General features: G+C 44.3%; 1 protein-coding gene across 1 annotated transcript in view; it reads left to right on the top strand.

Annotated features, from left to right (window-relative positions):
* The window catches only part of CELSR1 (cadherin EGF LAG seven-pass G-type receptor 1), a 285,263-nt gene that overhangs the window by 98,800 nt on the left and 161,874 nt on the right, over positions 1-24,589 (top strand). Inside the window, exon 2 of the mRNA XM_065408216.1 lies at positions 13,517-14,155. Within this exon, the coding sequence (XP_065264288.1) occupies positions 13,517-14,155 (639 nt within the window). The remainder of the gene's footprint in view (positions 1-13,516; positions 14,156-24,589) is intronic.

Below are 24,589 nucleotides of genomic sequence, written 5' to 3'. Positions count from 1 at the left end.
CCCAGAAAATGAACTTTTGCAATGGTGTGAAGTTTGGTTGTAACCTGGGCAGGTGTGGTTAATGTAGTAATATTTACAATCACCTTAGACTTTAATGTAGAATAGGGAATACTGGCACAATCTCGTCAGCTCCAGGATAAGAGCATACTAGAAATAGACTGCCGTGAACAATCTTGTAGTGGCTTTGGGATAGGCTTCTGCAATGCTATGGGCAGCATTTGCTGCCTAGGTTCCACTGGAAGAACCTGGACTGTGGGCCCCACGTAGTAGAAAATCATCCTGGAACTGGGCCATGGCTGCACAAGCCTCCTGCAGCCTCTCTGCCATTGTGTGGCTGGAGCTGGCCGGCTCAGCCCACACATTAGGTGTGTTGGGGTAACCTGGAGATCCTGGCAGCCTGTGCCAGCAAAGCTTCTATTGAACGCCAGCTGGAGTTTAAAACTGCTCTTGCTGGATCTCCCACTGAACCCTGACTCAGGTGCAGGGAGGTGGTCAGTGCATGTTGGGTGAATCGACTCCTGTGTCAGTGTATGAGAGAGGAGTCTTATTTAGGGTTTGGCTGTCTAAGGACAAACTCGTCCTCACATACACATTGTGAAGGAGATGGTAATTAGTATACTTGTGCTCAGGGCTTAAATTCTGGGGGTCAGGGCTTCAGCCCTGCAGGAGGCACTGGAGCTCCCATGGGTTTGAAAATATTTACCGGAGCTCTGCTCCGGATGGCACCAGCTGAATTTAAGCCCTGTTTGTGTTTCGTTCCTAATACCTCCCACTTCCACCTCAAAGCACCGCAGCCCCCTTCCTTTCTGTTTCTGCTTATATCCCTCTCCCCTATGAACAGGTATTTTTGTTCCCATCTGTCTGCTCTCCTGCCATTGCTTTCCTACCAGTGCCCTCATCAATGTCCTCTATCCCCCCCCCCCCCCCGGATTTACTTTCAGCACACCCGCCAATTGATTCCAGACCCAGCATCAGGGTGCCTAGGAGTGCATATACAGAAAAGATAGGGATGTTTCACCAGCAGCATGGTCAAGACGCAGCCGGGCTCACTTCAGACAACGCATCCCACTTGAATTGCTAGTGTTATCAGCCCAATCTGCCACCCAAATGTTAAGTTTCCAGGTGTCTATTTCGTTAATCACAATCTTACCTGATGAATACAAGCAATCTTAATCTGGCAACAGGCAGCCAAAGAAAATTTGTTTTCAAAGTAACAGAGCGTTTAAAGGACAAGGATTTTCAAGAAAGCGTTTACCCAGTTTTCTCATCTATAGGTCAGGAATTAACAACTGCGTTCTGTACAATGTAGAGGATACAGTTCCTCCTCCCCACTGCTTTTCCCTACATATAGAGCTCATCTTCTTAATTTAGCCTGTGCTGCCATGAATTCCACAGAGGGGATCTCTAAGTGAGAGTTCCAAGAAGTTCCAAGCTTCAGGTCCTGCTGCCTTTTTCAGGGCTTCATAGATCACCATATCAGGACACTAAGGTGACTCATCTTTCAAAAATAAATCAATGAAAATTTCATGGTGAGTGTTTGTAAGTGTGTCTAAGGCCAATGTTTGTTATGGTGGCTTTGTCTGAAAGCCCAGCCACAGCCGACATAAATGAAGAAAGTTGTCATTAGATACGTACTGTCTCTAGCTGTACTCTGAAACTGGCCACATGCTTTCCTTGGATTGACTCCTAATTTATACTTCACTGTTTTTCATTTTCTCCTTCTCTTTGGACTCAGAAAAATAATAAAAAGTATTTGTAACAACAGGAAAGCTTGTCCCAGGATCTCTAAATGGCTAACTCTGTGCCAGCACAGACCTCGGTCTGTCCTGTTCTGGCATCCCTCTGTCCCCAGATAGAACCGCTGGACTAGTTAATCCCACGTTTTCCTTTCCTCCTCCAAGGGCAGATACTTTCTCCGGGGACATTCTCCACACTTGTACCTCAAGCAACAGTTAAATCTAGAATCTGAATAACTATGGCTAGAATTCTGTATTGTGCTTCAGATCTGCACTTCTCTGGGGTTCGAAGCAGACCCCGACGTAACTTAGACATCCCTGGCAGGTGTGCCTAATTTATGGTAGTCTGTCTCCAGCTGCCAGTGGGTAGCAGCACTGCCCAGAGATTTTGCAGTGCTGTGTGTCGTGGCCCTACCCTGATAAGACTCTATCCCTCAACTGGAACTTGGATTTTTTAGAGTCCCTTTAGGCTGCTCTGGCCCTTTTACCTGGTGTAAAGGAGCTGGAGTAGAGGTGAGACTCTCGCCCAGTTTATTTAAGAAAATAGAGAGAGAAATATAGAAAAAAGAAAGCACATTTAATTTTGCTCTCATTGAGTCATGGTTTGTGGAAAGCCATGCTAGTAAGGGCCATGGGATGCAGTCACAAAGCAAAAAGGTTGGTAGATGCAGACCTTACATGTTAATAACATGCTCTTGTTATCTCAGTCCATAAAGTTCCTATCTTCAGTCTTGATACTGGAGATAGCAGGCATTAGCTCAGGTTCTTTCTTTGGTTGATCTTAGGTGTTAGAAGTCCTTGTTAGGATGTTATACAATATAGACATTGTCTCCTTCTTCAGTTCAAACTCAATACACAATGTCTTTCACACTTTACAAAGTACTTAACTGCTTTCCTTTTCACAAGGTGAAATCATGGCCTATTGAAGTCAGTGGCAAAACTCTCCTTGACTTCAATATAGCCAGGATTTCACCCACAGTGTTTTCCTTTTCCTCCCCAAATGTTTGAGCATTTTAAGTGCATTGGCCCATTTCAAAGTCCTCTTTTGAACTCGTGTACCATAAGCACCTCTGATACCTGTCCTAAAGGATATCCTGTCCCTCCTTGAATATTTGGGTAAAAGCCTTTGGTAAGGCCAGGTCCTTTCATATATAATGAACTCTCTATCCCAGGGAGTCTTCCTGTATAGGAAGCCTGCAGCTACTTTCCTAAATGACATTAAAACAGATCCCACATGGATAAAAATACACAGAAAATTCCAAATAGATAATAGTTATTTGTCATAGTATTTTTAATGAACTTTTTTTGTTGATGCACATCAGAAAAAATAACTGTTATCCTCATGCTTATCACACATGTGCTGCTTTAAAGGTACAAGCTGATATAGCGACCAAACAAATGTGGCAAATCTGGTTTTGCCAAGTAACACTGTCACCTAGATCCTCTAATCCTCTGGAACTGTTCAAAGAGAACTTTGATGCTACCAGATGGTCCAAAACTTTACTGAAAAAAGTATCTACTATGATACATGATACAGCCATGTTCACTTTCTCTCTGCTGACTCCTCAATTTAATTCAAGCTCCTAGTTCTTGCTTTCAAGGCTTTCTACAACTTAGCTCCTTCTTACATTTAGCATATTGTCTCGTTTAGCACCTCTGTGTTCACCACAAGCCACTTGTCTGAATGGCTTTGTTTTTCCCTTGTTCCATGAGTGCCTTGTCTTCTTTTATGTCGCTGTATGTACCAGGAAACCCCCATCTTAACACCATCTGCCATATCTCCACCTCTCAAATTTTATTTCTTCAAGGAGACTTACAAGTATGGCCAACATTTTCAAACATGGTGTGACGGTGTACCCCATAAGGCTTTATGGGGAGGGGGTGCTTATAAATGTATGTATGACATAACTGGAATATGTTTTGTGCTGCCTGTTCCAGGTAACATATCTCCGTAAAGGTTATGGTCTACTATATCTATTCATCCTATTTGTACATATATATATCATTTTCTACTTGAGGTTAAGAATATGGGCTGTATGCTTGCTTGGTTTCTAAGTAAGCTTTGGGAGGCATTTGGTCAGCTTCTTTAGGAAGGAATTCGCCAGGTTAAGTACCTGATCAGGAAACACTTGGGGAACAATGCATCTTGGAATGCTCCAATCCACATAAGAAGTCTTCCTGGAGACATGCAAGATACCATGTGGACAATGGCTTCAGCCTGTAAAGACTGAGTCATGCAGGGACATGTGACTTGCCCAGGTGACTCCAGAACTCCATCTTGGAGCTGGACTTTGCATAGGAGGGAGGAGGGAGGTCTCCACCCACAAGAGAGAGTCTATTTAAACCTGGGGGAGGCCCCTCCATTTTGTCTTCAGCTGGCTAAAGAAGGAGCCTCTCCACCCCCCCAGGATACTTGAAAGAAACTGAAACAAAAGACAGTGACTACAGGGGTTGTGAGAGATTGCTGGACCCAGGCTAAAGGAAGATTAGCCTGTAAAAGGGAGCATTCTGGAACTGGTGAGGAACTTATCTGTATTTAGTTTGATTAGGCATAGATTTGCGCATTTTATTTTATTTTGCTTGTGACTTACTTTGTTCTGTCTGTTACTACTTTGAACCACTTAAATCCTACTGTCTGTATTTAATAAAATCACTTTTTATTTAGTAATTTACTCAGAGTATGTATTAATACCTGGGGGAGCGAACAACTGTGCATATCTCTCTATCAGTGTTATAGAGGGCGAACAATTTATGAGTTTGCCCTGCATAAGCTTTATGCAGGGTAAAACGGATTTATCTGGGTTTAGACCCCATTGGGAGTTGGGCATCTGAGTGCTAAAGACAAGCACACTCCTGTGAGCTGTTTTTGGATAAACTTGCAGCTTTGGGACAAGTGATTCAGACCCTTGGTCTGTGTTGGAGCCGGACAGGAGTGTCTGACTCAGCAAGACAGGGTGCTGGAGTCCTGAGCTGGCAGGGAAAACAGAAGCAGGGGTAGTCTTTGCACATTGGGTGGCAGCTCCCAAGGGGGGTTCTGTGATCTAACCCGTCACACATGGGTGTCTACATTTAAAGTTTTGCACCCATAAGCTCCATTGACCTCAGTGGGACAGAACAAGGTGGTCTTAAGTTGCAGTGGGGGAGGTTTAGGTTGGATATTAGGAAAAAACTTTTTCACTAGGAGGGTGGTGAAGCACTGGAATGGGTTACCTAGGGAGGTGGTGGAATCTCCTTCCTTAGAGGTTTTTAAGGTCAGGCTTGACAAAGCCCTGGCTGGGATGATTTAGTTGGGGATTGGTCCTGCTTTGAGCAGGGGGTTGGACTAGATCAGGGATTGGCAACCTTTGTCCCGCGGCCCGCCAGGGTAAGCACCCTGGCGGGCCGGGCTGGTTTGTTTACCTGCTGCGTCTGCAGGTTCGGACGATGTCGGCTCCCACTGGCCGTGGTTCGCCACTCCAGGCCAATGGGAGCTGCGGGAAGCGGCGCAGGCCGAGGGATGTGCTGGCCACCGCTTCCCGCAGCCCCCATTGACCTGGAGCGGTGAACCACGGCCAGTGGGAGCAGCCATTGGCTGAACCTGCGGACGCGGCAGGTAAACAAACAGGCCCGGCCTGCCAGGGTGCTTACCCTGGCGGGCCGCGTGCCAAAGGTTGCCGATCCCTGGACTAGATGACCTCCTGAGGTCCCTTCCAACCCTGATATTCTGTGATTCTATGAACAGCTGGTGCTCAACACTGCTGAAAATGTAGAGGTGCCCAAACATGGATTTAGATATCTGATTGTAGACATTGAAGTTTAAAAACCGTAAAGTTGTTTTTAAAAGTAATCCTGTGAACCCTTTGTGACTACGTAATCATATTGTCTTCTTCACCCTTATCCCCCTCAGCTCTCCTCTGTTATCAAATATTGTTATCTTGTCTTAACTAATAGGCCCTGATCCTGAAACGAGGTTTTCCTGGGGGGACCTCTGCACTCGCTTAGAGCCCCATTGACTTCACTGAGGCGCTGCATGAGTGCAAGAGCCTGCTTGCACGGAGTCATTTTTAGATTAAGCCTGTTGAAGTCAATGGGAGTCTTTCTATTGACTTCAGTGGGCTTTGGATCAGGCCCTTAGGGTGTGCCCACAGGTGTAATTTCAAGCTTAGGTAGACGTATACATGCTAGCTTCGATCAAGGTAACACACTCAAAATAGCAGCGTAGCTGTGGTGGCGCAGGTGGCAGCTCAGGCTAACCACCTGTACTTTTATCTAGGGTCTCAGATGGGACTGTACTTGGACAGCTAACCCATGCTGCCTGCCATGCCACCATGGCTCCCCTGCTGTTTTTAGCATGCTAAGTTGGTCAGCACATGGGCTCATTGTTTTTGTACTGTAAACATCTGTGGCCTTACACAAGTAATAAATTATAATAGTCCTTCCAGCCCCCGACAAAATTCTGTTGGCAGCCATAGCTCCTTATAAAAACACAAAGCTTTTGAGACTGCAATCTGTCCTGCTGGACAGGTATTAAATGAAGGAAGGAGCAAAAAGAATAACACTAGTTTCATTTACTTGTCATGTTGGTTAAGTTAGTGTAAAGAGTGTTGCTTTTCAGCAGTATTTCTGATCCCGGATTTGGAGACTGGTAGGCTACAGCAGAATCAGTTAAAGCTGTTCCCAGGGATCATATTGCATTTATATGGAACAAATTAAGGTTTTTGAAAGGTAGATAAGGGGGTATCTTTTTAAGGTCCTTGCTGTGCTCCTTTTATTTCATGTATTGCACTGTGTAACATCAACCTTTTTGAGAGCAAAAGAAAAACTCACACTTTGATCCATTCAGACTACAGGACATGGGCCAAACTCTGACTGGCCGTGCGCATACCATCACATCACTGAGAGCCTTTGGCTAATAGAGGAAGTTGGCTGCCCTGATACCTGCCCTTTTGAAACATTGCAGTCCATGGGTCTGTCATAAAAGGTGTTTTAGGGGCTGTGGCCTAGAGCTCAGGTTGTAAGATTTCCATGTTAATGTACAGCTATGCCTAAAAATATTTTTTTCTTTTTGTTAATTAAGTTTTCTACCATTTCCAGTAACTCATTTTCTGTAGAATTCACCTTCCTTTGAATGTTTCCTCTATGTCACGGGTTCTCAAACGTTTCCATATTGTGGACATCTTAATAGAGAGGTTGTCTCATGGACTCTCACCTACCTCTCATTTGTAATCATAGAACCTCCCTGTAGTAACCACAACAATTGTTTACAAGGAAAAGTAATATTTGGCAAGTATGTTATGCATTTTAACTGTATGTCAATGATGTTTGAAAGGTGCAAATGGGGAAGATAATCTACACTGTCTGGCTAGCTGTCTCTGATTGAGGGAATATGGTCTAGTAGTGGATAGGACATTGGGCTGGGCCACTAACCAGCAGTGTGACTTTGGGCATCTCTCTTTTCCTTGCCACTCTTAGTCCGTCTGCCTTGTCTGTTTTGATTGTAAATTCTTTGGGGCTGGGACTATCGCTAGCTCTATATTCGTCGTGTGCCTATCATGGTCATGGAAGGGGCTTGTGAGTGCTACTGTAATCCATGGACCACTGCTTGCTGCAAGGGATTGCTGCTTTGTTTGGTGTGGCCTTGTACACAGTGTAAAGAAAGTCCTGTATATATATCATCTTTGAATGGACTGGTGTATGGAAGGTCACTCACTTGAAGGCATGTCACCAAGGCACATCTCCTGCAGGGGGATCTGTTTGCTCCTTGTTCGCTGACACAAATGAGACCATTTGAATTGCAGCTTCAGAACCTAAGGGGTGCCCTTATTTTATTACGAGAGAGACGGAGTTTGCACAGCTGTGTTGTAAACTCTGACATCCATTAAAGGTTTCCAGCTGCATCTTAAGGGGGAAAGTAGAACGAACGTAAGATTGGGGCATCTGTGCAAGAAGCCCGTGACACTGGGACATTGCTATGAAATACGTTGCTTTGATTATTGTTCAGACCCGAATACATTTTATAGCTAATGAGACCAAAAAAAGTGTTCATAATTTTATTTTTTGTTATACTTAAAAAAAAAAAAACACACCTTGTTGGCCAGGTACTCCCAGAGCCAGGTACACCGTTAAGTTAAACATTGCTGTGTTTATATTGCTAGGTAATAAAATTCTGTGGTTCATGAAGTGCCCATCAATAGAAAGCTAAGATTAAAAGCCTCGGATCCGATCCATCTTTTCATAAAGAAAAGCTATTCATATAATGACGACCATTCAATAACTTATCTGCAGTGGGTGTGTTTTAGAGGACTGGGAGCATATGTAAGCTCTGAAGTTTTCTTTTGAAATACGCATGCAAAGAGAAGCATTGTTGGAAAATAAATTCAGTGGTGGATAGACGACTGCTGAATTGCACACCTCTTTTCCCATACAGTCACACAACAGTTCACAACTCTGCAGGTTGTCTTCACTTCTCATTAACATAGTCAAATGTGTGAGACTTTAGATATATACCTTTCTCTCTCTGGTAAAGTTGGTTCTGGCAGTCTTCAGGACAATATTTGATTGTCTAGCTAAGGTACTTATATGGCCCCATCGTTGTAGTATCTGTACAATCTGTAATGCATTAATCCTCACGTAAGATAGGGCAGCATTATCATCTACATTTTACAGACGGGGAACTGTGTACAGAGAGAATAAGTGGCTTGCCTAGGATCATAAAGGAATTCTGTAGCAGAATAGGGAATTGAACAATGGTCCTCTATGCCCAGGTTAGCATTGAGAGGGACACTACAGGTTGGTTACCTTCTGACATCAGTGCAAGGAACTGGGCTATCCCAAAGTGACTGACCGCAAACAAAGCCAGACATCACCTGAAATGTTAAAACCACACCACATTCTGAACAGTCAAAAGAAGAAAAAGTGTGACAGAAAATTGAGTCGAGATATTTTATTAAAATTGTATTAAAATATTCAGTTTTATTGAATATTTTTTTAGTATTCATTGTTCTGAGACATTTTATTCAGGCCAGAACCTGGCATAGATGTCTATAGTGTAGTGCAACCCCCCATGAAAAATTAGATTTACATTATAGCATTCGTAAGAAGCACCACTATTATGCAATAGCACAGGACTTGTGCATTTATGCCAGACATTTGTACATATTAGGCATGCCATGCAGTGCAAAGACAGTTAAGATGCGTAGGTGTATAATATAACTGTATTTCATGAAATGCTATTACTTTTATAAAATTATTTCATTGTAGTTTGTAACAATAATAATAATATTTGGCACTTTCACAATGTCTTTCATATGAGGATCTCAAAGCATTTTGCAAATATTATTATTAAGGATATGATTTAATCATGGGTATTTTTAGTAAAAGTCATGGACAGGTCACGGGCAATAACCAGAAAGTCACGGGCTGGTGACCTGTCCATGACTTTTACCAAAAATACCCCTAACTAAATCTTAGGCGCTGGGGGGAAGAGGGGGGTGCTTCTGGGGATGCTGCTGATCCTGGGGGAGGGGGAGGCACTCAGGGCCCCGCTGCTGCTCCAGGCAAGGGGGCGGCCCGGGGCCCCGTCACTGCTGCTGCTCCCGGACTGCTCGGGCAGCCCTGGGGTCAGCTGCACCAGCCCCTTCAGAAGTCACGGAGGTACCGGAAAATCACGGAATCTGTAATTTCCGTGACCTCTGTGAAAGACTCACAACCTTAATTATGATTAAACAGGACTTAATTCAACTTCTATTGAAGTTAAGGGGGAAATTCCCATTAATTTCAATGTGCTTTGGACTGAAATAGATACTAGTTACAAAAAGTGGCATCAGTTTTTAAACAGAACTCTCCAGTGGCTGGAATAAATCATCCAATGGGAATTTCTCTTTTCAAACTTGATGGTATGATATAGCCCATAGTAAGATTAAAGGGCCAGTTTTTCTGAAAATGCTAGTTGTGTTATTTTCCATAAAATACATTTAAAAATACTTTTTGCTGCCTTTTGTTTTTTAATTTTTTTGCAACAGAGTTGCACAATGTTATTATTTGCTTTTAAAGCATTACGTGTAATTTCAAAGTATCTGTAGCTATATGCATGTGTCTAGTTTTCTTTTGTGCTCTCTTCAGAACAACAAAGCTATGCGGTGTCCGACACTGGGCTTTTTATAGTGATTTATTAACTGTGTCAGAATAGTTGCTGTGAACGCTGGGACGCTCTTGTATACTGTGGCAGTTGATATTGATTATGACAGTTTGTGGACTCGTCGGTTGTCAGACAGCAGATAGTATTCTGTCTTCTTACTATACAGACCGTGGACTATACATCAGTGTTTCCTTAAGAAAAAGGCCCTTTGTCTGGCACCCTTTTCCCTCCATGTTATGAGAGAACTTGAGTAATACATTGTGCGGCATATAACAAAATAGATCAGACACCCTATGGACCAGCCAGTCAAAATGACAATAGCTGTAGAAACATGCATGAATAGTTAGTTCTGCTGCTGTTCTCTCATGAAATAGACTATGTAGTTGGCAGAAATGGTTAAGCGTGTCTGATTCTGTCATTTATAAAAAAAAGTTCATTAATTGTACTAATATGCATCTGATATTTCCGTTGTTTGGGAACCTGCAGACTATGCACTTTTAAAAGTTTATAATTAGGGTTTTGGCTATTGAAAAGCTTTGAAGATCATGCATGGAGGTTTTGCCTCTTCTGTGGAAACGGAAACAGGACAGTCTGTCTGAAGCAGGTTGAGGAAGAGGAGATGGAAATTTTCTGTGGCATACCCATCTTGGGGAAAATGAAAGCTAAAAAAATCAGCTGGTGTGATGGGTCCTACAAAAAGATCACGCAAAATAATGACCACTTGCTACAACTCCACCACTGTTTGTTTTTAGCCATTAAGTAGTAAAGTAGCACCCATGAGAAAATATTTTATTTGCTTTGCAGCTGCTTTATAATGAAAGAAAAACAATTAGCAGCTGAGGTTTTATAGACATTCCCGGGTAGGGGGGAAATGCTTAGTTTAGACCAGGGTTCTCAAACATGCGGCCCGGGGGTCGCATGCGGCCCGTGGGGTTGTTTTCTGCGGCCCACGAGCTCCTCGCGGCCCCCCCAGCGTTTACCTAGAGTGGCTCCAGCCCGACGCGCACTGGGGGAAGGGCAGGCTCCCTGCCTGCCCTGCCCCCTGCCGCTCCGGGAAGCGGCCGGAACATGGGGAAGGGGGGGCATAGGGCTCTGTGTGTTGCTCTTGCTTCAGGCAGCGCCCCCAGCAGCTCCCATTGGCCGCAGTTCCCCGTTCCCGGCCAATGGGAGCTGCTGGGGGTGATGCCTGAAGCAACAGCAACACACAGACCCCTGTGCCCCTCCTCCCCCAGGTTCCGGCCACTTCCCAGAGCGGTGCGGAGACAGGCAGACAGGCGGCCTGCCCTGCCCCCAGTGCGTGTCGGGCCAGAGCCCGCCCCCCGATCCCCTCCTGCAGCCCAACCCCCTGCTGTACCCTGCACCCCTCCTCCAGCCCAACCCCCTGCTGTACCCCACACCCCTCCTGCACCCCACACCCCAACTCCCTGCCCTGAGCCCCCACCACACCCCACACCCCTCCTGCCCTCTCTGGGGGGCAGGAAGGGGGCAGAGTTGGGGTGGGGATTTCAGGGAAGGGGTTGGAATGGGGGCAGGGCCTCATGGAAGGGGTGGAGTGGGGGCGGGGCCAAGGGTGGCGGGGGGAGGTGTCAGTAATGCGGCCCTCGGCCAATGTACTAGTCCTCATGTGGCCCTCATGGTCATTTGAGTTTGAGACCCCTGGTTTAGACCCACCTGGAGTACTAGAAAAGAAATCTTCTAACTTTAAATCCAGATTGCATCATTACATACCCAACGATATTACTAGATAATAGGTGCTGCTCTGATTTTTCTGTTTTTCTAAGTGGTTATTCTGAACATGGACACAACTTCACCTGGCACGAGATGATTCTCTGCTTATCACCCCATTAAAACACAGAAAACCCAACAATCGAAAAAAGAAAAGGAAAAAAAGCCTATATATGAAATGTTGGGACCGGATTCCGATCTCACATTGGTTTTATATTGATTCAAATGCAATTACTGCTGATTTACATTGAAGAGATGCAAAATCACGCCCAGTGTGTGTATTTCAGTTTAGCTGGAGAAGATGTATATAGTAGGTGACTATTCAGTGTTAGACATTAGAAAGGACCATGTGGCAGGCAGTTTGGGTTAGTGGATGAGGTATTGGACTGGGAGTCTAGAGAGCTGGGTGCTGTTCCAACTCTGCTACTGATCTGACCAGCCAACTCTCTGTGCCTCTGTTTCCCTTCCCCTGCTTTGTCCATCTTGTCTACAGTAGAACCTCAGAATTATGAACACCTCGGGAATGGAGGTTGTTCATAACTCTGAAATGTTCATAACTTTTAACAAAACATTATGGATGTTCTTTCAAAAGCTTACAACTGAACAATGACTTAATACAGCTTTGAAACTTTACTATGAAGAAGAAAAGTGCCCTTTTTTTAAAATAGTTTACACTTAACACAGTACTGTACTGTACTTGCGTGTGTGTGTGTGTGTCTGCTGCTGCCTGACTGGTTTCAAATGAGGTGTGTGGTTGACTGGTCAGTTTGTAACTCTGGTGTTCATAACTCTGAGGTTCTACTGTATTTCGATTGTGCAATATTTGGAGTAGGGACTGTTTCTTACTATGTGTTTGTACAGTGCCTAGCGCTATGAGGCCACAATCTCAATTGGGGCCTCTAGGCACTACTATAGTACAAATAATTTAATATTTTATGCTCTATGATCTGTACTTTCTAAATAAAATATTATATATTAGTGAAAAAATGACAAAGTCCTTAAGGTCAGCAAGGAGACAGCCAAACAAGAGGGTTTGATCTCTCTGATGTAGCTGCTCATTGCAAATTCCATGTTCATTTATGTATACAGTATACGTTATGTATATAGAATCCATCACATTGCCCAGGGTCAATAATTATATTTCATAATGAAATGATGCTGTAAAGTTTGCAAAGACATTGTACTAATATAAGTCTAACTGTACTGCGGGTTGTACTGGCATCCATCACTCCTTAGTATCAGATATCACTGCTGTATGTGCGTTGAAATGTTTTGTAGCAAAACAAACATGGATCTGTCAAAGACATAATGGAGCAATGTAAAAATGCTCGCTTTCATTAGAGATTGGCTTCATTTGGCTCCATCTCTAACTTTCATATAAGGTTCCTGAAGGAAATCAAATGTAGTTAGCTCTTTTCCCCTATGATGACTTTTATCTAAAGCCCTGATAATCCTTTCTCTCGCTCTGCATAGTTTTGGTACTTTAAGCCTGAGACCGCTGCGGGAGAAGATAATTTTGGTGTTGTGCTGCAGAAAGTGACAGCTTCACAGCATTAGTTGTAGGCTAGCAGTGACTTGTGTAAGATATGTACAGTTCCTATCAGAAGAAGTTTCTTGGCCTTAACCCTCACACAGCTATTTGTCTTGCTAGCAGTTTCCAGTTGTTTGAGTGGAACAGTCTAGGACAGCGCATACCTGGATGTCCCTTGTACTTTAGTTGCAAGCCTTAGGTTCTTTCCAGTGCAGAAGCCAAAGCACTTTCTGTCTGTCTCCCTCTCACATCCCAGCAGGTTGGAATGTCTCACATCTCAGTTGTGTTTATTGGAGAATGCCTCAGTAGCCTGGTCTGTATGCCAAAGCACTTCAGAGGATGTTGTTTGAAATAACTCTGATCTCTCTCTCTCTCTCTCCCCTTTCCCCCCTCCCCTCCCGCCAATAGATGGTGTTCACAGTGTCACAGCAGTCTGCACCCTGAGGGTGACTATCATCACTGATGACATGCTGACCAACAGTATCACTGTGCGGCTGGAAAACATGTCCCAGGAGAAGTTCCTCTCCCCGCTGCTCTCTCTCTTTGTGGAGGGTGTGGCGACGGTGCTGTCTACTACCAAGGATGGCATCTTCGTCTTCAACATTCAAAATGATACAGACGTCAGCTCCAATATCCTGAATGTAACATTCTCCGCTTTACTTCCTGGTGGCATTAGAAATAAGTTCTTCCCCTCCGAGGACCTCCAGGAACAGATCTACCTCAACAGGACGCTACTGACCATGATCTCTATGCAGCGGGTCCTGCCTTTTGACGACAATATCTGTTTGCGAGAGCCTTGCGAGAACTATATGAAGTGCGTCTCGGTGTTGAAGTTTGACAGCTCTGCTCCATTTATTAGTTCAAACACCGTTTTGTTCCGACCCATCCATCCCATCAATGGTCTGAGGTGCCGGTGTCCCCCTGGGTTTACAGGCGACTATTGTGAAACAGAGATTGATCTCTGCTACTCCAATCCTTGTGGCAATAATGGGCTTTGTCGGAGCCGAGAAGGAGGCTACACTTGTGAATGTTACGAGGACTACACTGGTATGTGTTTATCTTATCTATTATACCCATGATTTATATGTTAGGCCATCCACTGAGTCAGTTCAGTATCAAGCTGAAATTGTTGACATTCTTACTCAAATGGAGAAAGCGTCTGACACTAAACTCTGGTAGAGAGAAGGATTTAATGTGTCACATTTGCAGTTAGACTAAATCCCATATCTTTGCTTTAAAATGTCTTGTTTGGACACATTTCTTTTACATTGTGTTTCTGGGAGGGAAAAGAGGGTCCCTGATTGCACATCCAACTATCTTCTACCCCTTAAGTAATACTCAAGACAGCCAACAGTGCTAGATGTAAATCAGTATTCTCTGAGTGCAACATGTTATGATGAGACACTCCTTATTTTGAACTAGTATTACTACTTATTGTTTGTATTGTGGTCGTGCCTAGAAGCCCCAGTCATGGACCAGGACCTTGGTGCTGTACAAACAGAACAAAAAGATGGTTCCTGCCTCAAAGAGCTTACTATAATGTAAACGTGGGAAATACCGTATGTAAGCTTCAGTTTGTGAATACCCATCCAGGCAAATATAATCTCTCGATCCAATTTCCTTTCTAGAAATTGTATGTTTAAAAGACCATAAGATTGCTTTTTTGTGTTGTCATTCTTCTCCTAGTGTGCTCATCTTTATCAGTTTGTTGATGGAGTTACTTTATCTCATAATTTACCAATTACAATTAATAAAGGTTAAAGTGCTACTTCTGCAATATTTGTAAAGAGTATAGAAGAAGAAGAAAAATTAAATGCTACATAGTAGAACCATTACAGTTAATGGGATTACTTATGAACTTAAATTGTGCATGTGTCCAAGTAGTTTGCTGAATGAGGCCTAAACTCTCAGCTGAGACTTAGGGCTTGGCTACACTTGCAAGTTGGAGCGCACTAAAGCCGCCCAGTGAGCTCTAACTCACTCCCCGTCCACACTGGCAAGGCACGTAGAGCGCTCTGACTCCGCGGCTACAGCGCTGCTGGTAATCCACCTCGGCGAGTGGAATAATGTTTGCTGCGCCCCCGCTGGAGCGCCACGGCGCCAGTGTGGACGCTCTGGTCCTATAGTGTGCGTTGATCGGCTTCCAGAAGTGTCCCACAATGCCTGTGCTAACCACTCTGGTCATCACTTTGAACTCTACTGCCCTGCCCTCAGGTGACCAACCGTCAGACCCGCTCTTTAAGTTCTCTGGGAATTTTGAAAAATCCCCTTCCTGTTTGCTCAGCCAGGTGTGGAGTGCTCTCAGCGAATCTTTCCAGGTGACCATGCCTCCACACTCCAGACGAGCCCCAGTATGGAGCAATGGTGAGTTGCTGGACCTCATCAGTGTTTGGGGGGAGGAAGCTGTCCAGTCCCAGCTGCGCTCCAGCCATAGGAATTACGATACCTTCGGGCAGATATCAAGGGACATGATGGAAAGGGGCCATGACCGGGATGCACTGCAGTGCAGAGTTAAAGTGAAGGAGCTGCGGAATGCCTACCACAAAGCCCGCAAGGCAAACCGCCACTCCGGTGCTGCCCCCACGACCTGCCTTTTCTACAAAGAGCTGGATGCGATCCTTGGGGGCGACCCCACCTCTACTCCGGGGACCACCATGGACACTTTAGAGCCCAGTGCAACAAGGCAGGAGCAGGAGGAGGAGGAGCAAAGCGGGAGCAAGGGTGCTGAGGCAGAGGAAGACACCCCGGAATCCCTGGAGCCATGCAGCCAGGAGCTGTTCTCAAGCCAGGAGGAAGGTAGCCAGTCACGGCGGCCGGTGCTTGGGGAAGGACAAACACCAGAGGCAGTTCCCAGTAAGCGGCTTTTATTTTGGCAAGGAAGTTATTCAGGGCGGGGTCTTGGGGCGAGGAGGGTTAGGGCTGCATGCATGCCTAGATGCGGAATAGGGCGTTGATGTGCTCTCTCACATCACGGTAATCGGCCTCAGTGATCTCTTCAAAGGTCTCATCCAGAACTTGGGCAATGCGCTTCCGCAGGTTTCTTGGGAGAGCCACTGTGGTCCTTGTCCCAGTCAGGCTAACTTGTCCACGCCACTGTGCCGTGAGGGGCGGGGTGACCATTGCTGCGCACAAGCAAGCTGCATATAGGCCAGGGCGGAAGCCGCATTGCAGTAGAAGACCCTCCCTTGCTTCCCAGGTCAACCTCAGCAGCAAGATGTCTTCCAGGACGAACTCCTGTGGAAAATGTGGGGACAGTGTTCAGTATAGGGGCCCCCTGCCACTGTTGGCTGTCCTCAAGGCACAGAAACCCAGAGGACAGTACAGCCGTGAAACAGTCAGTCACGCTTGACCCTGTGCTTACTCACCATTTTGGGGCTTCCGTGGGTTATGTGCGCTCGCTTTGGGACGGGCAAATTATGATATTGTGTAAACTGTGCTTGCCCGTAAGTATGGCTCTGTCTGGTGTGAACAATGCTGCCTCTGTTAAGTGTTGCATTTTGCCTTTACAGATGCAACCTTGAGATCTCAGCCGTTTGTGTTATCACCGGCTGAAAGACTCCAAAGAATCAGAAAGAGGCCACGTAGAAGCAAGGAAGACATGTTGCATGAAGTAATGCAGCATTCAAGTAATGAAAATCAAAAAGTGCAGGAGTGGCGGGAGAGTGAAAGGAGGGTCCGCCAGCAGAATGCGGATCGCCGGCACCAAAGCATGGAGCGGCTGCTAAGCATCATGAAGCGCCAAGTGGACTCGATACAGGCACTCGTAGCAATGCAGGCGGAGCACTACCACGTCCGCGCCCCCCTGCAGCCCTTGTCCCAAAACTCTTTCCCTTGTGCCCCCATGTCACCTCCAACCCACTTGCCCCAACATCCGTGTTCTTACCACCACCAGCTGATTCCAACACCTGTAGCTTCCCCACACAGCCCTGAAAACTACGGCTATTACCCACTGCACTCAACCCCCATCACCATGCAGTATAGCCATCCTGAAGTGCAGCACTCATTGCACAGCACTCCAGACAGGACATACACAAATCTGTGATTGTACCGTTCCCCACTCTCTTGCCCTTTCTGTTTCCCAAACAGTTGTGTCTCTTTTCAATAAATGAATTTTCTTTTCAATAAATGGATTTTTTGGCTTTGAAAACATTCTTTATTATTGCATAAAGTAAAAGATACCTTAGCCCAGGAAAGAAACAGGCACTGCAAGTCAGCGTAGCAAACACAAATTCCTACTAACATTGGAACCACTGCAATTCCACTCCCATGCAGGGCACCAGACATTACTGGTGGCTTTCAGCCTCAAATTGCTCCCTCAAGGCATCCCTAATACTTGCAGCCCTGCGCTGGGCCCCTCTAATAGCCCTGCTCTCTGTCTGTTAAAATTCAGTCTCCAGGTGTTGAACCTCCTAGTTCCATGCCTGACTGAATCTTTCACCCTTCCCTTCACAAATGTTATGGAGGGTACAGCATGTGGATATAATTGCGGGGATTCTGTCGTCAGACAGGTCCAGCTTCCCATACAGAGAGCGCCAGCGGCCCTTTAAACGGCCAAAAGCACACTCCACAGTCATTCTGCACTGGCTCAGCCTGTTGTTGAACCACTCCTTGCTGCTGTCAAGGCTCCCTGTGTAGGGTTTCATGAGCCACGGCATTAAAGGGTAAGCGGGGTCTCCAAGGATTACAATGGGCATTTCGACTTCCCCTACGGTGATCTGGTCTGGGGAAAAAATCCTGGCTTGCAGCTTCCTGAACAGGCCAGTGTTCTGAAAGATGCGTGCGTCATGCACCTTTCCGGGCCAGCCTGCGTTAATGTCAATGAAACACCATGGTGATCCACAAGCGCCTGGAGAACCATCGGGAAATACCCCTTCCGATTAACGTACTCGGAGGCTAGGTGGGCTGGTGCCAGAATTGGAATATGCGTGCCATCTATCGCCCCTCCGCAGTTAGAGAAACCCATTTGTGCAAAGCCAGCCACAATGTCATGCACGTTACCCAGAGTCATGGTTCTTCTAAGCAGGATGCAATTAATGGCCCTGCAAACTTGCATCAACACGATTCCAACGGTCGACTTTCCCACTCCAAACTGGTTAGCGACCGATTGGTAGCTGTCTGGAATTGCCAGCTTCCAGATTGCAATAGCCACCCGCTTCTCCACCGTCAGGGCAGCGCTCAATCTCGTGTCCTTGCGCCGCAGGGTGGGGGCGAGCGCCTCACACAGTCCCATGAAAGTGGCTTTTCTCATCCGAAAGTTCTGCAGCCACTGCTCGTCATCCCAGACTTGAATGACGATCTGATCCCACCACTCAGTGCTTGTTTCCTGAGCCCAAAAGCAGCGTTCCACGGTGGTGAGCATGTCCGTGAATGCCACAAGCAAACTCGTGTCATATGCATTACTCGAGTCAATATCATTGGAGCTCTCACTGTCACTTTGGATCATAAGGAATAACTCGACTGCCAAACATGACGTGCTGGCGAGACTCGTCAGCATACTCCTCAGCAGTTCGGGCTCCAGTCCCGCAGACCAAAAGGGAAGACAGAGCGCGTGGTACAAAAAATGTTGAAAGATGGCGCCAAATGTGGACGGAAGCAAAGGGAATGCTGGGATGCGAACCGATGCATCACAGGGCGTTGGGACAGGACCCAGAATGCCCCGCACTCCACACACCCCTCCCACAAGCCACAGCTCCAGAATGGGAAGAGGTGCTCTGTGGGATAGCTGCCCATAATGCACCGCTCCCAATGCCGCTGCAAGTGCCACAAATGTGGCCATGCCAGTGCGCTTGCAGCTGTCAGTGTGGACAGACTTCAGCGCTTTCCCTACTGCGCTCTCCGAAGGCGGGTTTAACTCACATGCTCTACATCTGCAAGTGTAGCCATGCCCTTACATTATGGCAAAGTTCTTAGCTGTTTGACCTTCTGAGAAAACGTGAACGACACACTGTCAATTAACAGAAATTACAATTATTTGGGTGGTTAGGAATTTATAGAATAAATAGTCTTTCTGAAGTTCCTGCTGATTCCTGCAATATTATCCGTTGTAATAGTGTATTCCTAGTGTATCCATTGTGGGAGTTGATGTAGATGAAACTGAAGTATTTTCTGAGTTCTTAGGTCTGGTGCCTGCTCCTACTCCATGAAAGTCAGTGACAAAACTCTTCTTGAAACCAATGGAAATACAGTAGTATGCTTAGTGCATCAGTAGGAGCTTATATCTTATACCAGGTAGTTAAAAAGCAGAGTGAAATAGCGTAGAAGCAAAAAACAAACGAAGTGTAATATCTATGTCTTTTTAGCATTAGCAAAAAAATTTTTTAAATGCAGGAGGAGGGAAGAGGGGGTATTTCCTATTCTAAAGCGCTAAAGTTTTAATGATACTTTGAGGCTAAATTTGCTTGTTACTGTTTTTCTTTTAAAAATTAGCTGTTTTGCTTGTGCACTTTGAATAGCTGAATATTAAATGTCTAAATAACATTCACTAGAAATATTTTGTGTAGGAATTTCCAGGGTGTGTGGTTGTTTTTTTTAAAATAAATAAATCTTAAATTAATCTATTTTAACAGGGGGACTGAGAGCCAGGGGTGAGGTGGTGGGGAGAGGGAATGGCCGCAGAGCTGGGGAGACTGTCAAATAAACATATTTCCTCTATTTGAAACTTTGTGCACTGGGAAATGCTTAAACCAGTGCTCCAGCTTCCTCCATTTTCTATTCAAAACAGCAGCCTGGCTGGCTGAAAACCTGTGAGGCCAGGCAGAGAAAGCTGGAACATTATTTAAGGTGTTTTCTTCCACTGTGAGTGTAAAACTTTAAATAGAGCAAATACGATTGTTTGTGGCTCCCAAGCTTCCTTAGCCCTGTTCTTTGGTCAGCTTCACTCCTGAGAACCTCAGCTATTCTCCATCTCTTCTAGCTGAACATCTTTTGACCACTGCCCCATGCATTTTTTTCCAGCAGACGTTTTAGATTTCTAAAGTTTTATCTTTTCGAAAATTATACATATACAGATCCATATTTACGAAAATGTATGTCTGAATGGTACGTGCTTATAGGGCATGCTCCAAGCCCCACCCAAGTGGAAAGTCTTTTCTTTACCATCAGTGGCTTTTGGGTCAGGTCCACAGATTACAAAGGATGGGGTGGTGGAGAGGGGGCAGCACTGTCATGGGGAGCATTGCACTGGGGGGGGGGGTGGTACGAAGCCAGGGACAGTGGACCAGAGACCTCCCTTAAGAGGTGCACAGGATGTGGGGTTCTCCTAGAGATCAGAGGAAGTCTGCCGGAGAGCAGTCCCTTTCCTAAGGTCCAAATGATAAACTTGTAACTCAACCTGTGAACACTGAAACGGGCTGTGAGACAGTGTTGGAAGTTTTATGACCAATTAATTTGATGAAAAATGTTTTCTATAATAAACATTACAGTATAAATAGAAGTGATTATGACTAACAGTTTATTAAACAAAAACTTGCACATTAACAAGCTTAATTAACCCATGTTTTAGAATTTGCAATAATTTGCGTTTTCATCTGTTCAGAAATTTCTTTGCTGGAAATCTCTGGGGGAAAAGGCTTGCCAAATAAATAGATGAACAGATGCAAATGTAAAAGGTATTTTTTAAATTTTAACTCATAAACTAATCATTTGATTTATTTGCATATTTACTCTGTATTTATAGTGTAGGTGATATAAATATATAATTGCTGCATTAAGTGCAATGCACTTTTTGTATTTTCAGAACCACTGTCATATTAGCTGGAGGTTTGTGCTAAAACTAGTTAACAATGTTGACATTTGAATAGTCATATTTAGTCTCCATAGTTAACCACACCATTGAGATGAATGGGGCTGTTAACACTTCTCCAACTTTATTGCTTCAGACTTGTTGCAGGCTCAGGGAGATAACACTGTATTGGCTTATATTTGGTTAATGTTTTTGAGATTTTCTTCAAAACCATGAAGGCTAGAAACAAAAGTTTTTAAATAATGAAAGCTTGGAATCTGGAGCATCCTTTTGATACACACATATTTAATAATTGTAATGTTTGTTGACAAAAATATTCATAATGATCAAGTAGTATTAGTACATAAAAATTAATGTTAAAATTTAAATTAGTTCATGTCTTAGATTTTGCTCTCTTTTAGAAGTAAGCCTCGTTTCACATGTCAAATATAGGAATTCATTTGCTAGAGGGAGCCACAAAGTTACACACCAAACCAGAAAAAGTTAAGGGTCCATTTTAAATTCTTTTAAACTCAATTATAAAATTCATTCAGCAGAGTAAGTGCTGTAAGTTTGGAGAAGTTGCACGATAACAGTCACACATAATAAAGAAGTTTAATCCCTGCTTTAAACTGCAAACCTCAATGCAGCTTTAAATATGGCTCTGCTGTAGTATCACCATAATATTTTTAGTTTGCTATTCAGTAAGAATATTAATATATTCCTGTTTATTGTTAAACAGATACAATACAAATACAGTATGTGCAGCATGATCAAGTTGATGCTAAATTAGGACCTTTATGCCCACATTGCATTATTATATGTTTTTTCCATTGAAATTGATACAACTAACGCGGTGGTCCCCAAAGTTTTTATGTCATGTCCCCCCTTACCGTAATGTAATCCGTCTGTGCCCCCTGGGATCTGGGAGCAAGATTGGGGGCCGAGACCGGGACCATAGCTGCGGCTGGGGCTGCAGCCAGGAGGGGGGCTGAAAGGTGGGAGCTGCGGTTGTGGCCGGGAGCCGGGCTGCGGTTGGGGGCTGGGGCCATGACTGGGGTCATGGTTGGGGCCGGGAGCTGAAACTGGGATCTCAACTTGGGGCAGGACTGAGGTCAGAGCCGGAGCCAGAGCGAAGCTGGGGGCAGAGCCAGGCTGGGTGGCGCTTCCTCCCTGCCCCCCAATGCAGGCTGTCCCGGGTCCCACTGCACCCCCTTGAACATTCCTCTGCGCCCCCCTATGGCGGCTCGCCCCACAGTTTGGGAACCACTGAGCTGACATATGGTGGTCATTGGCCAGAGCTTGTTTCCTTCCCTCCCCCACTCAGAGGACCAGGTGGAAAACATTATGAACAAATAATTCATTATCAGAAATAATCTTAGAAATATTTTACTGAGTAGTTTAGCCCCTGTCAGTCTGATATCCATCTCCGTGGGGGGTAAAAAAGTTTAAACTTTATCATCATTATTGATTATTTGTATTACCGTAGTGCCTATGAGCCCTAGTCATGAACCATGAGTGTATTGTGCATGGCGCTGTACAAACACAAAACACAAAGATGGTCCCTGTCCCGATTTTTGTCTTATATAAAATAAGATTTCAGCCATTTTACACATCTGACTTATAGCTATTCATAGTCCATAATATTTCATTTTAAAATGTTAAAAAATATAATTTACTGCTTAAAACTATAAAAAACATTCATATTTATTTATTATTCAAATAATGCAGGGTTTTTTTCAATACGAACATTGCTTGTTTACTTGAATGCAAAATTAGTAAATTTTAATGAATAGAATGGTATGGTTATGCATGGAAAATAAACAGGTTGAAAGTGGAGGAATATTGGCCCTACAGAAATGCCGTCACGATATTGATTCAGTGCAGTATCATATTAATATGAGACATTGTTGAATATTTAAATACACTTAAAAGATGGCTTATCCCTATTGGAGTGGTATTGCTCAGTGGAATGTAGCCTGCTCTGGAAGTTATAAAATCTCCCTTTCCCTATAAAGAGCCATATTTAGAAAAATAATTAGAAGAAAATGGTAAAATCTGTCATCTCTTCGATGAGGAACACGAAAACTTGATGATGCATCATAAAACAGACATAACTCAGTATAAAAGCACTCTGGTTATCTGCTAAAATATAGTATTTATTTCCTATAGAAGATAATTATGTCCTAATAAGTTGGAATTTCCCTCCATTTCCCCCCCCCCCCCACTGCTTTGAAGTTCTCCATTTGTTTTGCTGTAATTATTAGTCATTTATACATGATGAAAGTTTCTCTGTCTTCAGGAGTCTTCAGTTACTAGCACAAAGGTAAACCGAGCTTTTACAAGGTATTTTTGAAATTGGAATACTGGCTAATTACTGATTGGCTTCACTTCCTGTGATGTAAGGAGGTGAGTGAACAGGAGACATATGTTTATAACAATCACTTTGGAGTAGTGACCGTCTTCATTTCTTCGTTTTGTACAAATCTGAGTACTCTGGTAGCGTTAAGAAAACAGTACACAATAATTACACCACCATTGGTTTTGATGGGACTAAGTGCATGACTGAGGGCTTAAATTTGATCTGTTACAGGGCCTGGTATTTCAAATTAAGCAAACAAATGTAAGTAACTAGAGTAATGTGGAATAACTACTTCATATATTTATTTCCAGGTGTATTTCATGCTTTAGATGTGCCTAAAACACAGAGCTTTGTTTGAGAGCAGCTGAAGCAGTTAAGGTCAGCTGGGAATTCAAGCTAACAATCCCTAGACCTGAATATGAGTGAGGGCATGGACAGAAGTAAAAATGGTGGTATAGCTCTCGATATACCTGGTGCTCTTGAAGGCAGGGGCCTAATCCTGAGACCGGCACAGTCGTTGGAGGCATAGATGTAACCGGGGGAGAAGGGGGAAAGTTAGAGGGATCTGTCCCCACCAATGTTTTACTCTCCTTCAGTGGAGGGTATTCCTTCTGCCTTTTCTTTGGCCACCCAAACACCTGGGGGGAGCAGTTGTTATATAAATATTGCCTCAGAGTTTCCTGGGCCCTCTGCACCTCTTCTTTGACTTTTATTTGAGAGAGGGGGATGTAAATCTTAAATCCTCGAGGTAATCAAATGTAGTGTTCAGAGAGATCTTTTACATGTTGCGCTGCAGTTTTTCTGTAAGCTGCACTGTCATGTTACTGTATTACCATGAAAAGTGAAACCTTACTCTCCCATTGTGTGTCACGCAGATCATCATTGCTGGTGTTATTTTTTTAACAGTTTTATTGCAGTAGCCCCCAAAAGCCACAACTAGGTTGGATATCATTGTGCTAGGTGCTGTACAACTGTATGAGATAGTCTAAAAGACAAAGCATAACAGGTGCACGAGACAAACAAATGAGATGGGGTAACAAATATTGTAGGATGTTTGCAATTCTTAGTAAGTCAGTCACAAATAATCACAACTTTCCACTTGCCTAATCAAGGACATGGTCTAAGTACCATGCCTTAAATGTCTAGTGTTCACACTGTTTCTATATGAGAAGTTTACTATTTTTATGTTTCAGTGTTCAGTTTGAATTTCTGTGCAGACTAAAATAGAGTGCCCTTTTCACTGCAAGACAGCACCACTATTGCACACTTAATTTACACTTTTGTGGTTCTTACGTAGTCAGAGAATAGCTAAGGGTATGTTTACACTTGAAATGCAACAATGCCACAGCTGTCGTGGTGCAGCTGCTCCGCTGTATTGCTTCAGTGTAGACACTCACTA

The sequence above is a fragment of the Emys orbicularis genome, chromosome 1 (genome assembly GCF_028017835.1).
Source record: "Emys orbicularis isolate rEmyOrb1 chromosome 1, rEmyOrb1.hap1, whole genome shotgun sequence".
NCBI classification, from domain to species: domain Eukaryota; kingdom Metazoa; phylum Chordata; order Testudines; family Emydidae; genus Emys; species Emys orbicularis.
The sequence above is the reverse complement of the archived record's forward strand: the minus strand, read 5'-3'. Positions and strand labels throughout refer to the sequence as shown.